Genomic DNA, 22468 nt, shown 5'->3' on the forward strand with positions numbered 1-22468 from the left:
AGGAGCTGTAAAAAGTAGTTCTCCCCTTAAAAGGTACATACACTACAGTTTTTTTTACACAAAGGATAGAATAGTAGTAATTTTCTCTCTCTTCACCCTCCTCTCCACCAAAAGGCTGTGGATGCTGGGACAATTGAAGCTTTCAAGACTGAGATAGATAGATTTTTGTTAGGCAAGGGATATGGTGGGTAAATGGCGTTGAGGTGCAGTTCAGCCATGATCTAATTGAATGGATGAGCAGGCTTGAGGGGCTGAACAGCATATTCCTGTTCCTCAATGGATTTAAACTACCATGTGCTGGATTTACTGTTTTGATAAGACCCATTAATTTAAATGAAAAATTTGAGTCATAAAGCTTTAACAGGTTGTTCGAGTACAAGCGTGGAAAGAAAAATATAAAGGAAAAGACAACATAAAAAGGTCTGTTGTACATTTATATCTTTACTACCTACATAGCACTTTCATAGGAAAATAAGAAATAAACATAGTACAGGAAACTTTGTGCTATCCAGCACCGACGGGACCGAGCTGTTGCCGTCCCATCAAAACTGCCGGACAAACCAGCGCTAATGTTGAAACATACGGAGATTTTGAGCTCCGTATCTGGCAACCGTTGCTTAGCAACAGCTTCTAAACAGTCAGCCGTACCTTGCAAGCGTCTCTCTAGCTTAGCAACAGCTTCAGCGACACCTTGCAGAGCCTGACTGGTGAAAATAAAGCAACGAAAAGAAAAAAAACCTAACGAAACGGCTCCTGATTTTTGCCGGTGGCTCGAGCATTCCGGACAGTTAACCTCCGGACAAACCAAAGTTTCCTGTACTTGATGTTTTCTAAGATAAATAACAGTTGTTTGAAGCATTAGACTATCAATGCTAATGAATCATTAGAAATAATGACAATGTTTGAACTTGTTTCACTCAAAATAACCAGTTAACATGATGAAAATACACGTTACATAATTGAGGCACAAAGATAAAATAAATAGGACATTTTTTGGAGAACCTTTCATGTTGAAAGTTTGACTATTGAGCTTTTGAATATCAAAAAAACCCTAATAAATTAACTACAGGGTAATGTAAGGCCTGTAATACAATCTGACTTTAATAGGTGCTTTACTTCTACATAAAACCACATCTCCTTATTTAGAACACATGTAGCTTTTACTTTTCTGCAATAAATTCCTTTCCTTCATCTGTTTTCACCAAAATTTTGCGGAAGAATATATGGGAATGGAGTAACAGAGGGTTGATGTCTGGTAGAGCAGCTATGCAAAATTGCATTTTAAGTCAGTTTGTTTTTATCTTGCCAGTTTTTTTGGCGGGGGGGGCATGTGAGTGTGGACAGACAGACAGACACAGGGAGGTCACATGACAGGATACAGCAGAAAAGGCTGGCATTTGGGGGAGAGATGGCCAGGCCTGTTTGGTAGCGCCAAAAACTACTGGAAGGTTTGCTCACCAGAGCTTTCCAAATAATCCCGATGAAGAAACAAATCATTGCTTCTTGGATCACACGACGTGTAGTAGAACATAAATTACCAGGCAAACACTAAGTAATTTGTTGCATGTAGAGCTTTTAAATTCTACTTTTAATAGACATTTCAACTGCTTTGCTTAAGAATTCAGTTAGTATTTCAAATTGCTTGTTCATGTATCTGATCACAGAAAAGTTGCAAAATCTGAACACTTCATCACGTCAACTTAAAACAGGAGAAAAGTAACAATTTTACCAAGAATTAAGATACTGCTTTCAAATTCATTCAAACTGCAGCTCAAATGTGATGAGAAGGATGCAAAGACACAGAAAACCTCTGTACACTTTTTGATGCACTAAAAATATACACCATCACCCTTTACAGATTTGCCTCAGGCTACACTTGTTATGGGAATCCAATAAACTAAGCAACATCAGTAGCATTGGAGGCATCAGAGCTCCATTTGGGGAGGTTTCACCTGGTGCTTGCAGATGCTGGATATTTTTTTTTTTAAAGCTGCCGTTGGCAGTAGTTAGGTTCGTCTCCACTATCTTGGATCTGGACACAGGCAGGCTGAATTCTCAGGATGCTTGTGCAGGTCACTAGTGCATTTTTGTCATTCCTGGCCTGTATAGACCTTTCCCCATCATTACCAATTTGCAAATGCCACTTCGCACAATTATCCATTGTTGCTCAATCTGCTCCTGTGACCCAATGGAATATGTTCTGTAACATAAATGGGGTATTTGTCTGAGAAACTTAGATTGAAACTTCTTAATTTCTGCAGAGGGGAATTCCTTTTATTTGCATGTGAAAGTGATACCCTTGTTTTCTCACATCTATTTTCTATGGAAGGCACTTTCCACAAGATTACCCTCAAACTGGGAGAGGGGTAATCTGGGCCAAGAACTCTAAATTATTGCAATCATTATGTTTCATAATCGACTAGTGGAAAATGTGTCTGTGGTGGGACAAGATAACATTACCAATCCCTGCCTCAAATTGAAACATTCACTATACTTTTTAAACAATGGTAGATTAGACCATCTACTATATAGATGGATGAACAGAACATCTAAAATGGGTCCTGACTCCAAAGAGAAAGAAAGAGGCTACGAGGTAGAGATATATATAAACACTGGCGCAGAAGGGGCAAAGGATAATAGAAACATAGAAGATAGGAGCAGGAGTAGGCCACAGGTCAATGTTCAAAAATAATTGGGAATCAGGAATGAGTGGTACATGTGTGAATGCACAAAGCATTCAAACCAAAAGTGAAGAGTTAGAAACATTATTAACTATGGAGGGATGTGATATTGGAGCAATAACAGATGTAGCTTTGTTTGGGACAGGACTAAAACCGTTATATTTCTGGTTGTAACATTTTCTGGAGAGATGGCAATGTTCGGCAAGAAAGGATATGGCTTAAATTCACTGGGTAGAAATGTTAGCAAGTAGGCCTACGGATCAGCAGCAGGAAATCTTCAAAATCGAGATGGGTAGATAACATAATATTCTTATAGGAGGGCATTAAAAAATAAAGCACCAGGGATAAATAGAGATTAAAACTAAAATGAAACTGAAAAGGGAGGCACATGATAACATTAGGGCTAACAATACTAAAGGTGAAAAGGAGATTAGAAAGACTAAAAGAATATGAAAGAAAGGCTTGCAGATAATATAAAAGGAAATAGTAAGGGCTTTCATAAGCATATAAAAAGAAAAAATAGTTAAAGAGGGAGTATAGCTACTCAGGGATTAAGGAGGGACTCCAAGTGTGGAGGATGAAAGTTTGGCAGAGAGATTAAATAAATACAGGAAACTTTCGATTAACTGGCCCCTAAATAACCGGAACGCTCTATCCACCGGCAAAATTCAGGAGTCGGTTCAGGTAACTTTTTTTACTCCATTTATTGCTCTGCAAGGGTGTAGCTGAAGCTGTTGCTAAGCTACAGAGACGCTTGCAACTTGTGCCGATTGTTTTGAAGCTAAGCAACAGGGTTTGTTGCTTTATACGGAGCTGTCAGCTCTCCGTATCTTTTACTATAGCGTTCGGTTGTCCGGCATTGTTGATGAACTGGCACCACATCGGTCCCGTCCGTGCCGGATACCAGAAAGTTTCCTGTATTTAGCTTTTTTTTTACAAATGACAGTGGAAGTGAAAACGTAGGTAAACTAGAGAATATGGAACAATTGTTAGAGATATTTGTAGAAAAAGAATTGGTTCTGAAAAAAACTTAACCAGGATGAATTAGTCACCAGGCCTTTATGACATGCACCCTTGACTGTTGGGAGGTGGCAGAGGCTTTGACCACAGCTGTTCCAATCCTGCTTAAATATGTAAAATTCTGCTGTGGGAGAGAAGCCAATGTAATAGCGTTTGCTCCAGAAAGGAGAGGTGGATAAAACAAGTACGTATTTTAAAACTTACTAGTGGGCCTCCTATGGCGCTGGTCACAGGTGGTCAAATTAAACAGTTTTAAAATAACTCGTGCTTATGCCATGTAAAGCACAATGTATTATTCTGCTGCTAATGTGACCTGGTTCTTTAAGGCCACAAGGTCCAATTGCTGTAAGTAAACACAGCCCAAGGTCAACTTGAGTTTAACTGCTGTTTAGTGAGGGAAGTTTGCAAATTTCCATCTCTGGGTCAAGGGGAGAAAAATAAATAAATTACTACCTTTCTCCTTCTGAAGTATGATGCACACTTTCAAAACTTTTATATGAAATAGGTAGATAGATTGAAGGGAAGACAGTGTTTATCATTATATTGAATTAGATTGATAGTTTCTAACAATTTTTTTTTAAAGAGCCAAATGCTGAGTTGGTAAATGGAAATGAAGTAAGTTTGTTGAATGTCTGGACAATTTGATGAAGAGTTTTTCCATTATTGATAGGACATGTTGGTGTTTACAAACTCAGTCAGAGGCAGAACACAGGTCCCATCACATTCATTTTCAAAAGAGAGCTCACAATTTGACAAATAAAAGTCAATCAGAAAAACTGATAAACTTCCATAAAGTATTTTGTAAGCTGTTGAGATAATAAGTTAGCATATACAGATACAAGGAGAGCAGCACAGCATAAATTGCCCAATTTGTTTTAAAAAAGACTGCATGTCATTCTGACTTGACACCCTCTACAATTAATTATATTAACGTTAGATACAAGTTTACAAGGATGACCACAAAACCCAAATATTATATTTAGTGATACAGTGAAGCAAATTTCTCCTACCACAAATATTTTCTACATGCCTAATACACTCTAAATGACCACTTCATACATTGTACAGGTTTAATTATCATTCTGACAGAAGATTCGCAATAGCTTCAGGACATTAGCACAATTTGTGATCTTAAAAGGAGTCTTTTAAACATGTTCAATTCATACATCTGTGTTTTGTATTATAATATTTTAGTAATAAAAATGATGTGAACTCAAACAGCATTACTTCCCTCAAGCTACTCATCTACCTACATAGTATTAAAAGGCACGTACATTTCCGTGGGGGAATCTGGGATTTAAATACTGATGCCCACATCGTAAGGCTATAAGGCCTGAAATGCTATGGGTGTCTAAAAAAAGAAAGCATTTTGCCCATTATCAACCAACAGATTTTTTTGACAAAAACTTAAACATACCGCTTTGCAAACAGTATGCAAAAGGTTATCAAAGAATAATGTGCCATATAATATGCCACAATTAATAGAAGAATTAATCTTTTTTAAAAACTGCCGTGTAACAACAGGACAATCACAAAATTAGCATCACATGATTTTCTCTGAAGGACTTATCAAATCATATTTTAGATTAAAAGATCTTCTGACACTTCAAAATCTAATAGGCAAACCTTAACTGGTTACTAAAACTTACTTTCTTTAAAAAAAAAATCAAATCCCAGCACAAAAAAAAAAATCAGAAAAAGGTGGAAGCACAAAAAGAAACTAAATTGCAACTTTGTGAGCTTCAAAAGGAGTTAAAATAATAAACCAGTGCGGTTAATGCTCCAGTTTACAACATTAAATAATACGGCTGCAGCCCAGTGAGTGAGAATTGCAGGTATTTCATAGATAACCAACGGACAACCAATGTTACGTATACAGGAAACTTTCGATTTACCGGCACCTAAATAATCGGAAATCTCGGTTAACCGGCAAAATTCAGGAGTAGGTTCAGGTAAGTTTTACTTCATATTACTTGCCTTCCTCGATCTGTTGCTGTGCAATTGGGTGTGGCTGCAGCTGTTGCTAAGCTACAGAGACGCTTGGAACTTGTGGCCACTGTTCTGCACCTGTTGCTAAGCAACAGGGTTTGTTGCTTTATACGGAGCGCTCAGCTCTCTGTATCTTTTACTATAGCTCTCGGTTATCAGATTTTTTGCTAACCGGCATCACGCGGTGCCGGATAAAAAAAAGTTTCCTGTAATTTATTTATTTTTCCTTTCCAAAATCTGGATTCTGATCATTTAAAATTAGTCCATGAGTTATGGGAATATTGGAAACAAATACAGCTGGATAATACTAGTTTACATTTGAATAGTCTGAATATTGGTCACTCCATTTACTGTACTCTGCAATGCTGGCAGATTACCACTCTGCATAACAGTTAGCTGTGAAGACCCTGTTGATATGGTGACAGGTGTTCCACTCTGTATTTGCCCAACCCCAGCTGCATGTGTTAACATGTTATTGATGTGACTAGTCATGACTAGGCATGCAGGCACAGAAATTGTAGTCACAATGCTTGTGCTAGGAGTCCCATTTTTTTCCAATGCATTGCTGTCAAGGACTAGCGCTTGTGCACTTGCTGCACCTAACTGTTCAACATTAGCCAAGGTATGCAAGTGAGGCTGCACTGAATCGGTTGGGGCATGGAGTACAGCTAGCTCATTAAAAGTGGCTGCCATGGAGGCTGCTTGAGTTACCATAGTGATGGGAGGCAGACCAGCTGACCTCCAATCTGAAGTACCAGATGCGTTTTGTGCATGTGCACCGGAGATGTTTCCATGGAGCGTTACTGTATTTTGGTCACTGATTATTTCTGTACAAGATGCTGAGTCGTCTTGTGTTTCTGAAGGGGCAACTTGCTCACAATCAACAAATGCGTGGAGATCTGTTCTTCGAACATGGCCCTTTTTAGAACCCTCATCCAAAGTGACAAGGAAGGATTGCCATGGTGCATTCTTGTCATGAACCTGTTAACAATTTTAATTAAAAAAATCAAACATTTGTGACAGTTGTTAAAAGATGATTTAAAGAGTTTAGAACAGCACAGTTCAAATGCACATATGTTTAAAATATTTCATCATGTAAGCATGTAGATCAAAGCACAATATAGCTGAGCTGGAACCTTGCTGAATGTGTTCACACTCTGCCACGTTGCATGTCACTTTCATGTCTATTATAGATTTAAAAGGGAAAATAGAGCAGAAACAGCACAATTAAGTTTAGAAAAGTTCCTCACAGTAATAGTACAAGTTACCAGTACGCAAGAAACATTCACGCCACACCAGTGCCAGGCAATAACTATCTCGAACAAGTGAGAGACTAACCACCGCCCCATGACATTCAATGGCATTACCATTGCCAAATCCCCCACCATCAACATCCTGGGTGGGGGGGTGGTCACCATTGACCAGAAACTTACCTGGACCAGCCACATTAATACTGTAGCTGCAAGAGCAGGTCAGAGGCTAGGTATTCTGTGGCGAGTGTCTCACCTCCTGACTCCCCAAAGCCTTTCCACCACCAACAAGGCACAAGTCAGGTGTGTGATGGAATACTCTCCACTTGCCTGGATGAGTGCAGCTCCAACAACACTCAAGAAGCTCGACACCATCCAGGACAAAGTAATCCACTTGATTGGCACCCCATCCGCCACCTTAAACATTCACTCCCTCCACCACCAGCGCACCATGGCTGCAGTATGTACCATCTACAAGATGCACTGCATATACTCACCAAGGCTTCTTTGACAGTACCTCCCAAACCTGCGACCTCTACCACCTAGAACAAGGGCAGCAGGCGCATGGGAACACCATCATCTGCAAATTCCCCTCCAAGTACACACCATCCTGACTTGGAAATATATTGTCGTTCCTTCATCGTCACTGGATCAAAATCCTGGAACTCCCTCCCTAACAGCACTATGGGAGTACCTTCACCACAGGGACTGCAGCAGTTCAAGAAGGTGGCTCACCACCACCTTCTCAAGGGCAATAAATGCTGGCCTTGCCAGCGACACCAACATCCCAGGAATGAATTTTTAAAAAGTACTGAGAGGTTATAACTATCAGAAATGATTGAACAGGCTGGGATTCTTGTCTCTAGGAAAGAGAAGGCTGAGGGGTGACCTAATACAGGTCTAAGATTATGAAAGGATTTGACAGGGTAGTCATGGAGAAGATGTTGCCACTTGTGGGGATTCCAAAACTAGGGGTCATAAATATAAAATAGTCACTAATAAAGCCAATAAGGAATTCAGGAGAAACTTCTTTACCTAGAGAGTGGTTAGAATTTGGAACTTGTTACCACATGGAGTAGTTGAGGCGAACAGCATATCGATGCATTTAAGGGGAAGCTAGATAAATGCATGAGGGCAAAAGGAATAGAAGGATGTGCTATTAGGGTTAGGTGAAGAAGGAGGAGGAGGCTCATGTGGAGCATAAACACCGGCACAGACCAGTTGAGCCAAATGGCCTGTTTCTGTGTTGTGAATTCTATGCAATACATCTGGTCACTGGATCCATAAACATTTGAGAGTATGAAAAGCAGGTTGAATGTATCTACAAGTCACACTCTCACCATGAAAGTTACCCCTAACTGCATCACTGTCTGCAACAGCAACAAATAATTTGTGTATTACATGAAATCTTGCTTTGACATACCACCTCAGGGGAAATAATTTGAAATAAAAGTTTGGCATTCTATAATTTCTCAGGAATTTCAAAGGCATTTCACATAGTTCTATAAAATTACATGAATTATGGCTAGGGCAATGATTTAATGCAACAAAATTAGCAAAAATCATGGGACGGTGTGGGGGGAATGTGGCACTCGCAAGGTATATTTGTGTTCCAGTTGTTGGTTGGTATCAGTTACGGAGCAAAGTGGAGTGTGTTGAGTCTGTAAGACCATCTAGGGAAAGACTAACTGTTATAGTAGCTAGTCTTATAGCAGGCACTTTCTTCAATTCTACACCTCAGTACTTTGATTGAGACTCTAATTTTAAACAATGTCAGTGAACAGAGTTTTTGCCAGGTGTAAAACCAACTGTTACATTAAGCTGTTGGAAACTTCATTCCATGTTAAATGGACTGAGAGACAGAGTACTGCAACTTAAAACAAACTCATTAAAATTAAAATGCCGGTGAGGAAAGAAACTGATCGTGAAGTTTTACAGTCAGAAGAAAGTTGCAGGATTCAGTACAGGCCACTTGCCCTAATTAAAGCAGAATTCTTCACAACTTAGAACCACTGTTTGAACACTGAAAAAGCCTGTGTCAATGTTGTTTTTATAAAGAAACTTCAATTATAAATTAAATAGCCTACTGAACAGAAACTGCAGCACCATTCTAATACTAGGAAAGATTGCTATGGTGAACAGTAAAGGTTTCTGTTTTTATGCTTTAAACATTGTTCAAAGACTTTTTAATTTTACATTTCAGAGACAAATAATCATTTAAAAAAATAAATTAATACAATTCCTACTGCTTTCTATGCATGAATGTGCTTCTTCTATATCGCTTCTTTCTTCATTTTCTTCTTATAGCTTCCAGTTTTATCGCAACATCAATTTCCACAACACAAATGATTTCCAGTGGCATTGTTGCTGGAGAGTGTACACAATGGGATCTGCCCAACATTGGCAGCACAAATAATCGGTTGCGAGAGTACAAATATACAGAGGTCCAAGGTTGCATGGGTGCAGAAACCCAAAATGTGAGAAGGGCAAAAATTGCACATGGATATCAAAATAACAGCAGAGAAGTACAGATTCAGCCTGCTGTGAGGACCAAAGAGAAGAACAGTATCTCAGCAAATGGAGCAACAGACAAGTTTACAGAGACAACTTCCATTATAAATGTGGACACAGGAATTTATAGTGGAAAAGTTCACCTGAAGTGCACGCAGACACAAGATTTTAAATATAGAGAGTGAGAGATCATCACAAGAAATTTTAAGATATATATTTGCACACTAGCATGTTTGCGATAAAGTCTCAATCTGTTGGGGGTTAATGCATTTGTCAGTGTTTGTAATTTGACTGTGTGGGGAAAACTGATTGTTTTGGGGGAAAAAAATAGGGCTACGACATGGCAGATATGATTGCAATTACATTAGGAAATGGGAGCACCCAACTGCAGGTATGCTAGAATCCCCTTTGCTTCGCAAATTTCACTTGTAAAGCAGATTACTCTGGAAACAGGAAAGTGCTCATCTGCAAATGATAATTTAAAGCATCACACAGATCTATTATGTGGAATAATTCAGATACTCACTGAAGCATGTCTTCTGAGTGTAGATTTATCAGTAAATGTCCTCCCACATGCACTGCACATAAAAGGTTTCTCTCCTGAATGTATGCGATAGTGGCGTTGCAGAGCATTCAGCTGTGTGAATTGTTTGCCGCACTGGTCACAGCAATAGGGCCTCTCACCTGAAAAAGACGCAGTAAATTACTGGACGCTAAAACAGAACACTACTTGCCTCAGCATTTGAAAACGTCAAACATTTCATGCTAGCAGCATTATAATGTTCAAATTAAAGCTCTTCCCTTAGAGAGTAGTGTGAAATAGTGGGAGGAATCGCAGGCTGATTAACAGTCGGACAGGCCGTGACGTGAACACTCCTTCCATGGCCAATGCACCCAGGTGATGGTCACGTATAACTTCAGAATTGTATATCCAGTGCCATTATTTTTTTCCTCCTCCTGTCTTAAGGTGTGGACCACTCGCACCAAAAGCCCTTTGGCAACTCATTCCAGTGGCTATTTTCTATGTTTGGAGTTGGCAGTGGGTGGCACAGCTGAGTCAGATCTATTGTAAGCTGACATACACTTTCCAGCAGAGATAATTAACAGGCAAAGGTCCTTGATACATACTCTCCAGCTCAGGAAATTATTTCAAAATTCAGTTTAGTAAATTAATGTTAAAGATATCTAATACCAATAACAGAATCACGTTTGGACATTAAGAACCATTCTTCCTATACCTCTCCTCACCAAAAGTAAGGTATTTCTTTCCCCCAAAGCTTTGTAAAGCTTTAAATCCTTGATTTGTAATGCCATTTGTTTTAATACAGCTGCTCCAGGCTATTGCTAAATTTTGTATCTTTAGAAAATCTTTATTAAAGCAAGTTCAGGTTTAGTGCTTGGCTTTTAAGTAAACACTGAAATGAGGCATGTTTTTTGGCCCACTGAGCTTTCATAATGAAAGAAAGTTAGAACAAAAATCGTATCACACCTGTGTGAACTCTAAGGTGTTGGTGAAGAGAATTTCTCTGTGCGAAAGCTCGATAACAGATCGCACATACAAATGGCTTTGATCCAGTGTGGATTCTATTGTGATGTTTCAGATACTCCTTTGAAGCAAAACTCTTGCCACATGTTTCACACATAAAGGGTCTTTCACCTGCAAGATAAAAGTCAAATTAATACAACTGCATAAACTACCTTGAAAATTTGGGGGTCAGTGATCATGAACAGTAGTGACTATTCTATATAGGGGTAGGCCATTCAGCCCCTCGAGCCGGGTCCACCATTCAACCGATTCATGGCTGATCTGTAGCCTAACTTCATCCACCCACCTTGGCTCCATATCCCTCAATATCTTTGGCTAGCAAAAATCTATCGATCTCAGATTAAAAATTGAGCTAACATCTACTACTTTTTGTGGGAGAGTTTTCCACACTTCTACTACCCTTTGCATGAAGAAATGGTTCCTAACTTCTCTCCTGACTGGTTTGGCGCTGATTTTAAGGTTATGTCCCCTTGTCCTAAACTCCCTCACCAGCAGAAAGTTTCTCTCTTTCTACCCTATCAATTCCTTTCAAAATCCTAAGTACTTTAATCAAATCACCCGCTAACCTTCTATATTCCAGGGAATACAAACTTAGTTTATGTAACCTCTCCTCATAATCTAACCCTTGGAGCCCTGGTAACATTCTGGTGATTCTGCGCTGCACTCCTTCCAAGGCCAATATATCCTTCCTAAGGTGCGGTACCCAGAACTGTACACAGAATTCCAGATGTGGTCCAATCAGGGCTTAGTATAACTGCAGCAACACTTCCTCCCCTTTATATTCCCCTTTGTAGAACAAAAAGATAAAGAGAAACTGTAATTGCTGAAATTCCAAAATAAAAACAAACATTCTGGAAATACATAAAGGTCACTCAGCATCTGAAAGGGAAAGACAGGTTAACTTAAATCAGTAATGGCATAAACTGCTAGAACCGATCCACACATGTGGATCAACAGAACTGAGAACGGGAGAACAAAAATGATAATGGACTCTAGTCTAAAGAGCAGTTTAATGAAATACTGACAACTGAGTATACAAAGGTTATGCCTACATAGACCTGACACATTTGCAATGTTAAATCATTGTGGAGAAAGTGTTCTTTTTATGCTTTTTTATCTATTCTGTCAAAGCTGCTTTTTGACAGTACTGTGCAAATATTGCTTAAAGGCTGCAGATTTGCAGAAAGCTTTTATTCCATTAGGTTCCAAACATTTGTACAAGATAACATATCAGTGTTGAGAAGCTCCAGATAAAGATGAGTAACAGAATCAAGATGTTCTTAGACAATGTACTAGCCCTGGGGATGCCATATGTTTGGTCAGTTTAAACACCGAGGTTGAGGGCTCAGCTTCTGCCCACATGTGGTTTACAAACATCCAATGTTCCATTAGGTATAGATAGTTTGCACATGCTGCAGTTTAGAAGCTGATGCACAAAAACAGGAGCTCAACTTTCAAGTTTGAATTCAGCCACATGAATAGTTTCATGGTCACCACTACTAGCTATTTATTCCAGATTTATTTAATTAAATTAAAATTCCCCAGCTACTGTGGATTTGAACTCGCGTCTCATGAATCATTAGTCCAGTAACTTAACCACTATGCTACCGTACCTGGCCTAAACTGTTAACATTCTTGCCCATACTATCTCTTCTCAGTTCAAATGGTGCTGCCACATTTTTTCCACTGTTAAAGCTGTCTTCAAGATCAGTTCTCTCTTGTAAGCCAAATATTTATTTTCCTTTCTCTGCTCAGAAAAAGCTTGTCTGATAGGAGATTCCCCCTTCAACCTTTCTTGTCTCTCTCTCTATTTTATCACGACTATTGATCAGTGCTTCTCTAAATTGCTCTAAGCTGCAAATATGTCATCTTACACTCTCGTCATCCTCCCTTAAATTATGGTGTGGAGATGCCGGAGTTGGACTGGGGTGGACAAACGTAAGAAGTCACACAACACCAGGTTATAGTCCAACAGCTTTATTTGAAATCACAAGCTTTCGGAGCGCTGCTCCTTCGTCAGGTGAAGTGGAGAAATGCATAAAGACACAGCTTATATAGTCAGAGAATGTCAGATGTTTACAGGTAATCTTTACTACTGCCATTTATCGCACCTCGGCAGAGAGATAATCACAGCAATCAAAGGTGTGAATGGTGTCCAAACAGGTCAGTCAGGAAAACATTACATCAAAGAACAATGAGGTGGGGTCACAAGGGGTCAAATATTGCAGATGCTGGGGTATGAAAAACAAAAAAAGACAAAAAAACACCTCGCTAAGGCCATCCCCACGCCTCCACTACTCGCTTTCAAACAGCCGCCTAACCTCAAACAGACCATCGTTCGCAGCAAATTACCCAGCTTTCAGGAGAACAGCGACCACGACACCACACAACCCTGCCACAGCAACCTCTGCAAGACATGCCAGATCATCAACACAGATACCATCATCACACGTGAGGACACCACCCACCAGGTACATGGTACATACTCATGTGACTCGGCCAACGTTGTCTACCTCATACGTTGCAGGAAAGGATGCCCCGGAGCATGGTACATCGGCGAGACCATGCAGACACTGCGACAACGGATGAACGGACACCGCGCAACAATCACCAGGCAGGAGTGTTCCCTCCCAGTCGGGGAACACTTCAGCAGTCAAGGACATTCAGCCTCCGATCTTCGGGTAAGCATTCTCCAAGGCGGCCTTCGCGACACACAACGCAAAATCGTCGAGCAGAAACTGATAGCCAAGTTCCGCACCCATGAGGACGGCCTCAACCGAGATCTTGGGTTCATGTCACGTTACATGTAACCCCACCTGACGCAGGGTCATCCAGACTCGAGTCGACATTGGCTTGTTCTCTCTACACAGATGCGGCTGGACCTGCTGTGATTTCCAGCAAAAAAAATGTTTTTTGTCTGTTTTTTTGTTTTTCATACAGACCCCAGCATCTGCAATATTTGATCCCTTGTGACCCCACCTCATTGTTCTTTGATGTAATGTTTTCCTGACTGACCTGTTTGGACACCATTCACACCTTTGATTGCTGTGATTATCTCTGTCGAGGTGCGATAAATGGCAGTTGTAAAGATTACCTGTAAACATCTGACATTATTCTCTGACTATATAAGCTGTGTCTTTATGCATTTCTCCACTTCACCTGACGAAGGAGCAGCGCTCCGAAAGCTTGTGATTTCAAATAAAGCTGTTGGACTATAACCTGGTGTTGTGTGACTTCTTACATTTGCCCCTTAAATTAAATCAAGATCCATTTCTTCTCAGGACTTCAAAGCTCACTTCCCCTCAGTCTTTTCTTCCTGTTACAGTCTTTAAGCTTTTAAAACTCATCACTACTACTTGCAGACGACACAAAGCTGGGTGGGAGTATGTGCTGTGAGGAGGATGCCGAGAAACTCCAGTATGATTGGGCAGAAGCATGGCAGATGCAATATAATGTGGATAAATGCGAGGTTATCCATTTTGGTAGCAAAAACAGGAAGGCAGATTATTATCTGAATGGCAATAGATTGGGAGAAGGGGAAGTGCAACGAAACCTGGGTGTCCTTGTGCACCAGTCGCTGAAGGTAAGCATGCAGGTGCAGCAGGCTGTTAAGAAGGCAAATGGTTATGTTGGCCTTCGTAGTGAGAGGGTTCGAGTACAGGAACAAGGATGTCTTGATGCAGTTGTACAGGGCCTTGGTGCGACCACACCTGGAGTATTGTGTGCAGTTTTGGTCGCCTTATCTGAGGAAGGATGTTCTTGCCATGGAGGGAGTACAGCGAAGATTCACCAGGCTGATACATGGGATGGCAGGAATGACATATGAGGAGAGATTGGGTCGATTGGGCTTATACTCGCTGGAGTTTAGAAGAATGAGAGGGGATCTCATTGAAACTTATAAAATACTAACAGGACTAGGTAGACTGGATGCAGGAAGGATGTTCCCGATGGCCGGGGAGTCCAGAACCATGGGTCACAGTCTAAGGATAAGTGGCAAGCCATTTAGGACAGAGATGAGGAGGAATTTCTTCACCCAGAGAGTGGTGAACCTGTGGAATTCTCTACCACAGAAGGCAGTAGAGGCCAATTCATTAAATATATTCAAGAAGGAGTTAGATATATTTCTTAAGGCTAAAGGGATCAAGGGATATGGAGAGAAGGCAGGGACAGGGTACTGAATTTGGATGATCAGCCATGATCGCATTGAATGGCGGAGCAGGATCGAGGGGCCGAATGGCCTACTCCTGCTCCTATCTTCTATGTTTCTATGTTTACTTTTTCAACATAATGGACCTTGGTTCTTCAACATTGGTTTCTCATCAAAACTAAACTCAAACTTCTACTGCAATGTTTCTGTTGCGATCCATCTAAATTTATGATTTAGATTTTATTTTTAATGGAGTTTCTCCCCATTTTACTGAAGAATTTACAGAAATAACATACAAACCCTGGCAGATGTCGTAGTGAAAACATTGGCCAATATAACAAAAGGGCAGGAGGGAGCTAAACTAAAGCCGAGTTAGGCAGTTTCCAATAATGCTCCAACTGTATTTCCCAATACCCAAAATCTATTTCTTCCCCCTCCCATTTTCCAGTTGAAAACAGAAGCAGTAAATGGAGATTCTGTCAGGGACTATCGTGACAGGTGAAAATGGCAAATTGGATCTGCATTTGAGCCATGCAAACAGAGCAAACATGCAAGAAAATAGAGGATAGTTAACAGGATCGTGGTCCACTTTAGAGACAACATTATTGATAATCATGCGAGCTGATCTACAGAGTGGATTGCAGTCATCATGCTGTTGGTAAAAAGAATGCTTCATCATTTGCAGAAGCATTCTTGTTACCAACAGCATATAACTGCAATCCACTCTGTGGATCAGCTAGCATGATTATCAATAATGTTATCTCTAAAGTGGACCAAATTCTAAGGAAATTAAGAAATTCCAGAATTGAAAATCCCAGGCAACAGGCCAATCAGATGAATAAGCTGTAATTATAAGCTTTATTAATGGCTTTAAGAAAATAATGATGTCTAACCAGGATTGCCTGGTCAAGGTTGCATCTTGAGGTTTATCTTGTGGATTTTTAAAATCAGAACTATAAAATCTTATTTGACTTTAAAGAAAATCATTTTCTGCATAATATATTATTTTCGACAATATCCAGATTTTATGGCTGTTTTTTCAATTTCATGAAGGCACCCAATTTCCTCACCTGGTGCTCCCAGGCTCTAATAACGATACTCTTCTGACTAACTGGAAAGCACCAAAGGAGGCCACAGTAGCCTTCCTCTTCTGGGGAGTTAACTGGCCTCTGCTAAACACTTCTTTCCAATAGGACAATCACAGGCTCGCTGTGAGTAATTACAAGCATGAACCAATGTCCTACTATTTCCTGGCAGAGTGGGAGTGCTACCAGTTAAAACGAAGACTAGACATGTACTGGTTTTATATTCAAATGTTGCTATTGATTAAATACAGAAAACTTTGGTTTATCCGGAGGTTAACTGTCTGGAATGCTCGATCCACCGGCAAAAATCAGGAGCCGTTTCGTTAGGTTTTTTTTCTTTTCGTTGCTTTTTTTCCCACCAGTCAGGCTTTGCAAGGTCTCGCTGAAGCTGTTGCTAAGCTACAGAGACGCTTGCAAGGTACGGCCGACTGTTTAGAAGCTGTTGCTAAGGGTTTGTTGCCAGATACGGAGCTCAAAAGCTCCGTATGTTTCAACATTAGCGCTGGTTTGTCCAGCAGTTTTGATGGGACAGCAACAGCTCGGTCCCGTCGGTGCCGGATATCACAAAGTTTCCTGTAGCTCTTTAACCACAATCCAATGTTCAGTAGCATTAAGATTTTAAGCAGCAATAGATGGAAAGTACAAAATGTAAGCCCAATGTGTACTGAAACTATTGGAGGTCTAAAAAAAAGTAAAGGTGATAAATTGATACCGATAATTTGTTTGAGTCTATTTCAGTGACATTTCAGCTGAGCTTTATTCACATCACCATGAACCATATTAGGAAAGCATATACCCAGTTTCTTAAATGCTAACAAGTTGTTCCTGAAGTGTAACCATTTGAAAAACATGCAAATGATGAAACAATCAGAAGTGGCCATATTGCAATCCTTTTCAGAATCCTACATTTGCCACTGGTAGTAAAAAGAAAACCATATATGACTGAAAGCTGAAATAAAAACTTGAAAATTTTAGAAACACACAGCAGGTTTATCAGCTTCTGGAAGAACATGGTAACATTTCAGAGGCAGGAATTGCACCCAAAAAGTTAACCTACCTTTTTCTTTGAATGCTGATCAACCAGCTGTGCTGTTTCGTTATTTTCTGTTTTTACATGTCTGGATCTAAAAGTCAGCTGTTTTCTCTCTGGATATGTAGCAGCTACATCCATCAATATTTCTTCACAACATGGTTGAATGGAACTTGCATCAGTTTGTGTGAGAGAGACTTTTTCCTAAACTGCATGAACAAACTTGCTTTCATATAGTACCTTATTACATCTTGCAGGAATATCCCAAACACATCACATTCAATGAATTACAATGTAATGATCCTTCTTATGTAGGTAAATGTGGAAAAACTCCCTGCATTTCAAACAGTGCCATGGTGCTTTAGTGTTCACCTAAACAGGCAGGCGTCTTATCTGAAGTACAGTACCTGGTGCAGTGCAGCAGTCCTTCAGAACTGCACTGAAGTGTACATCAATATTACATGCACAAGTCCTGGATTGGGGTTTGAATTCTCAACCTTTTGGCTCAAGACAAAAGTGTTCCAACTGAGTCAAGCTGATAATTACAATTACATTGTATAAAACAGAATAGATCAGAAAATATTTGAGTGCTGAGTTTGCCGATATTGGCCAGGGCAATAGCTGGAGCATCAAAATTACCCCCAGGATCCCTGACCGTGAAAAATTAGCCAGAGTTAATGGCTGTTCAAGATTCCTTGCTAGAAAGTACACGTATATATATGTCAGCTGAGGGCAGAATCAAGTCTGATTCTAATGGCCTCTACGGCAAAACTCATTGCCATGCTCTCAAAATGACCAATTGGGAAATGTACAGAGGGTTATAGAGTCATAACGGCACAGAAGGAGGCCATTCAGCCCACCGAGTCCGTGCTGGAGTAGCAAAAGTAAACATTGGTCCCTTAGAGGCTGAGACACGTGAAATAATGGGGAATAAGGAAATTGCAGAAACGTTAAAACAAATATTTTGTATCTGTCTTCACAGTAGAAGACACAAAAAGCATACCAAAAATGGTGGGGAACCAAGGGGCCAATGAGAGTGAGGAACTTAAAGTAATTACAGGGATTCCCTCCCCAATGCGCGAATTTTACGTATACACGGTTTTCACTCTGCGACAATTTTTGTCAACCGCGGCAGTGAAATTCGCGTATCCGTGGTTTTTAATTTAGGAACAAGGTAAAAAACATGATTTTTATGCTATTTATATGCTTTTTATATTCTTTTATTGTGTTTATAATGAATTTGCCAACCGCAGTTTTACTAACCACGGGGGTTTTCAGGGACGTATCCCCCGCGGTTGTGGAGGGATTCCTGTAATATCAGTAGAGAAAAAGTACTTGAGAAACTAATGGGACTCAAAGCCGACAAATCCCCCGGAACTGATGGCCTACATCCTAGGGTTCTAAAAGGAGGTGGCTGCAGAGATAGTGGATGCATTGGTTGTGATCTTCCAAAATTCCCTAGATTTTAGAACGGTCCCAGCAGATTGGAAGGTAGCAAATGTAACCCTGATATTCAAGAAAGGAGGGAGAGAGAAAGCAGGGAACTACAGGCCAGTTAGCCTGACATCAGTCGTCGGGAATCTGCTGGAATCCATTATTAAGGAAGTGGTAATAACAGAAAAACTCAGCAGGCCAGGCAACATCCGTGGAGAAACAGAGTTAACGTTTCAGGTTGAAGAACATAATAAGAACATAAGAAATAGGAGCAGGAATAGGCCATACGGCCCCTCGGGCCTGCTCCGCCATTCAATAGGATCATGGCTGATCTGAACCTAGACTCCCGTCCACTTCCCTGCCCTCTCCCCGTAACCCCTAATTCCCTTATCTGCTAGGAAAATGTCTATCTCCATTTTAAATTTATTTAATGTTGCAGCTTCCACAGCTCTCTGGGGTAGCAAATTCCATAGATTTACTACCCTCTGAGTAAAGAAGTTTCTCCTCATCTCAGTTTTGAAAGGGCAGCCCCTTATTCTAAGATTATGCCCCCTAGTTCTAATCTCACCCATCAGTGGAAACATCCTCACCGCATCCACCCGATCAAGCCCCCTCACAATCTTATATGTTTCGATAAGATCGCCTCTCATTCTTCTGAACTCCAATGAGTAGAGGCCCAACCTACTCAACTTTTCCTCATACGTCAACCCCCTCATCTCTGGAATCAACCGAGTGAACCTTCTCTGAACCGCCTCGAGAGCAAGTATATCTTTTCTTAAATATGGAAACCAAAACTGCACGCAGCATTCCAGGTGTGACCTCACCAATACCCTGTATAACTACAGCAAGACTTCCTTGTTTTTATACTCCATCCCCCTTGCAATGAAAGCCAAGATTCCATTGGCCTTCCTGATCACCTGCTGCACCTGCATACTAACTTTTTGTGTTTCATGCACCAGGACCCCCAGATCCCTTTGTACTGTAGCACTTTGCAGTTTCTCTCCATTTAGATAATAACTTGCTCTTTGATTTTTTCTGCCAAAGTGCATAAGCTCACACTTTCCAACATTATATTGCATCTGCCAAATCTCTGCCCACTCACTTAGCCTGTCTATGTCCTTTTGCAGGTTTCTTATGTCCTCCTCACTCACTGCTTTCCCTCCCATCTTTGTATCGTCAGCAAACTTGGATATGTTGCACTCGGTCCCTTCCTCCAAATCATTAATATAGATTGTAAAGAGTTGGGGTCCCAGCACTGACCCCTGCGGAACACCACTAGTTACTGATTGCCAGCCCAAGAACGAACCATTTATCCCAACTCTTTGTTTTCTGTTAGATAGCCAATCTTCCACCCATGCCAGTATATTACCCCCAATCCTGTGATTTTTTATCTTGATCAGTAATCTTTTGTGTGGAACCTTGTCAAATGCCTTTTGGAAGTCCAAATACACTACATCCACTGGTTCCCCTTTATCCACCCTGTATGTTACATCCTCAAAGAATTCGAGCAAATTTGTCAAGCATGACTTCCCCTTCGTAAAACCATGCTGACTCTGTCCTATTAAATTATGTTTATCCAAATGCTCTGTTACGGTTTCCTTAATAATGGACTCCAACATTTTGCCAACCACAGATGTTAGGCTAACTGGTCTACAGTTTCCAGCTTTTTGTCTACTTCCCTTCTTAAATAAGGGTGTTACATTAGCAGTTTTCCAATCTGCCGGGACCTTTCCTGAGTCCAGGGAGTTCTGGAAAATAATCACCAATGCATCCACAATCCCTACCGCCACTTCTCTCAAGACCCTAGGATGTAGGCCATCAGGTCTGGGGGATTTATCCGCCTTAAGTCCCATTATTTTACTGAGTACCATCTCCTTAGTGATTTTAATCGTGTTTAGCTCCTCCTCCCCCATTGCCCCGTTTGTCCAGTGTTGGGATATTTTTAGTGTCCTCTACTGTAAAGACTGATACAAAATATTTGTTCAGCGTCTTTGCCATCTCCATGTTCCCCACCACTAGTTTCCCGGTCCCATCCTCTAAGGGACCAACGTTCACTTAAGCCACCCTTTTTCTTTTTATATAGCTGTAGAAACTCTTGCTATCTGTTTTTATATTTTTTGCTAGTTTACTTTCATAATCTATCTTCCGTTTCTTAATTAATCTTTTAGTTATTCTTTGCTGGCTTTTAAATGCTTCCCAATCTTCTATCCTCCCACTAGATTTGGCTACTTTATATGCCCTTGTTTTCAGTCTGATACTATCCTTTATTACTTTACTTAGCCACGGATGGCTGTCTTTTCTTTTATTCCTCAGTGGAATATATTTATCTTGAAAGATATGAAATATCTCCTTGAATGTAGACCACTGCTCTTGTACCGTCTTACACTTTAATCTGTTTTCCCAGTCCACTTTAGTCAATTCTACTCTCATACCTTCATAGTCTCCTTTATTTAAGCTCAGTACGCTGGTTTGAGATCCAACTCTCTCATCCTCAAACTGAATTTGGAATTCAACCATATTATGGTCACTCATTCCAAGGGGATCCTTTACTAGGACATTTTTTATTAATCCTGTCTCATTACACAGGACCAGATCTAAGATTGCCTGCCCCCTGGTTGGTTCAGTTACATACTGCTCAAGGAACTCGTCCCTAATACACTCTATGAACTCTTCCTCAATGCTGCCATGCCCAATTTGATTAGTCCAGTCAATATGAAAGTTAAAATCCCCCATGATTATAGCTGTTCCCTTATTACAAGCCCCAACTATTTCCTGATTTATACTCCGACCAACAGAGTTGCAACTGTTCGGAGGCCTATAGACTACGCCCACTAGTGACTTTTTCCCCTTATTATTCCTTATCTCCACCCAAACTATTTCACTATCCTGATCCTTTGACCCAATATCATTTCTGACTATTGCAGTGATTCCATCCTTGATTAACATAGCAACCCCCCTTTCCTTCCTGTCTGTCCTTCCTAATTGTCAAATACCCTTGTATGTTTAGTTCCCAGTCATGATTATCTTGCAGCCATGTTTCCGTAAAGGCCACCAGATCATACCCATGTGTAGTTAATTGTACCGTCAACTCGTCAATTTTGTTACGAATGCTGCGTGCATTCAGATAAAGAACTTTCAAATATGTTTTCTGACAATTTATTCCTGCTTTTACCTTTTACTACTTTACCTTTATCATTATACATTCTGTCCCTTCCTGACACGCTCTGGTTTTTAATTCCTCCACTGCTACCTTGCTCTATTGCCTTCTCCGCTGTCATTTTTATTTTTCGCTCTCTTAAAACCTCCCCCCCACTAATTAGTTTAAAGCCCTCTCTACAGTCCTAGTTATTCGATTCGCCAGGACTCTAGTCCCAGCACTGGCCAAGTGAAGTCCGTCCCAACAGAACAGCTCTCTCCTGTCCCAGTACTGATGCGTGTCCCAGGAAGCAAAACCCATTTCTCTCACACCAGTCTTTGAGCCACGCATTTAACTCTCTAATTTTATTTACCCTAGCCAAATTTGCACGTGGCTCAGGTAGTAATCCAGAGATTATTACCCTTGTGGTTCTGCTTTTTAATTTGGCCCCTAGCTGCTCAAACTCCCTCAGCAGAACCTCCTTCCTTGTCCTATCTATGTCGTTGGTACCAACATGGACCACGACAACTGGATCCTCCCCCTCCCACTCCAAGTTTCCCTCCAGCCCAGAGGAGATGTCCTTAACCCTGGCACCGGGCAGGCAACACAGCCTTCGGGACTCTCGCTCTCGGCTGCAAA

The 22468-nt window shown here is 40.6% G+C and overlaps 1 protein-coding gene across 6 annotated transcripts in view; it reads right to left on the reverse strand.

Moving 5' to 3' along the window:
• LOC147121470 (GDNF-inducible zinc finger protein 1-like) overlaps positions 1–22468 on the reverse strand; it is a 90494-nt gene that overhangs the window by 16827 nt on the left and 51199 nt on the right. For 3 of the 6 annotated variants that reach the window (XM_085981735.1, XM_085981733.1, XM_085981734.1), the window contains exons 4-6: positions 10941–11108; positions 9978–10135; positions 6402–6671 (exon numbers count right to left, since the gene is read on the reverse strand). In XM_085981735.1, coding sequence (XP_085837861.1) covers positions 6402–6671; positions 9978–10135; positions 10941–11108 — 596 coding nt within the window. Of the gene's footprint in view, positions 1–4409; positions 6672–6888; positions 9482–9977; positions 10136–10940; positions 11109–22468 lie in introns of those variants that run through there. The other 3 variants (XM_085981732.1, XM_085981731.1, XM_085981736.1) reach the window with 2 other exon arrangements.

The sequence above is a fragment of the Somniosus microcephalus genome, chromosome 3, assembly GCF_052327205.1.
Source record: "Somniosus microcephalus isolate GS21.2 chromosome 3, FLI_Smic_1.0, whole genome shotgun sequence".
Taxonomy (NCBI): domain Eukaryota; kingdom Metazoa; phylum Chordata; class Chondrichthyes; order Squaliformes; family Somniosidae; genus Somniosus; species Somniosus microcephalus.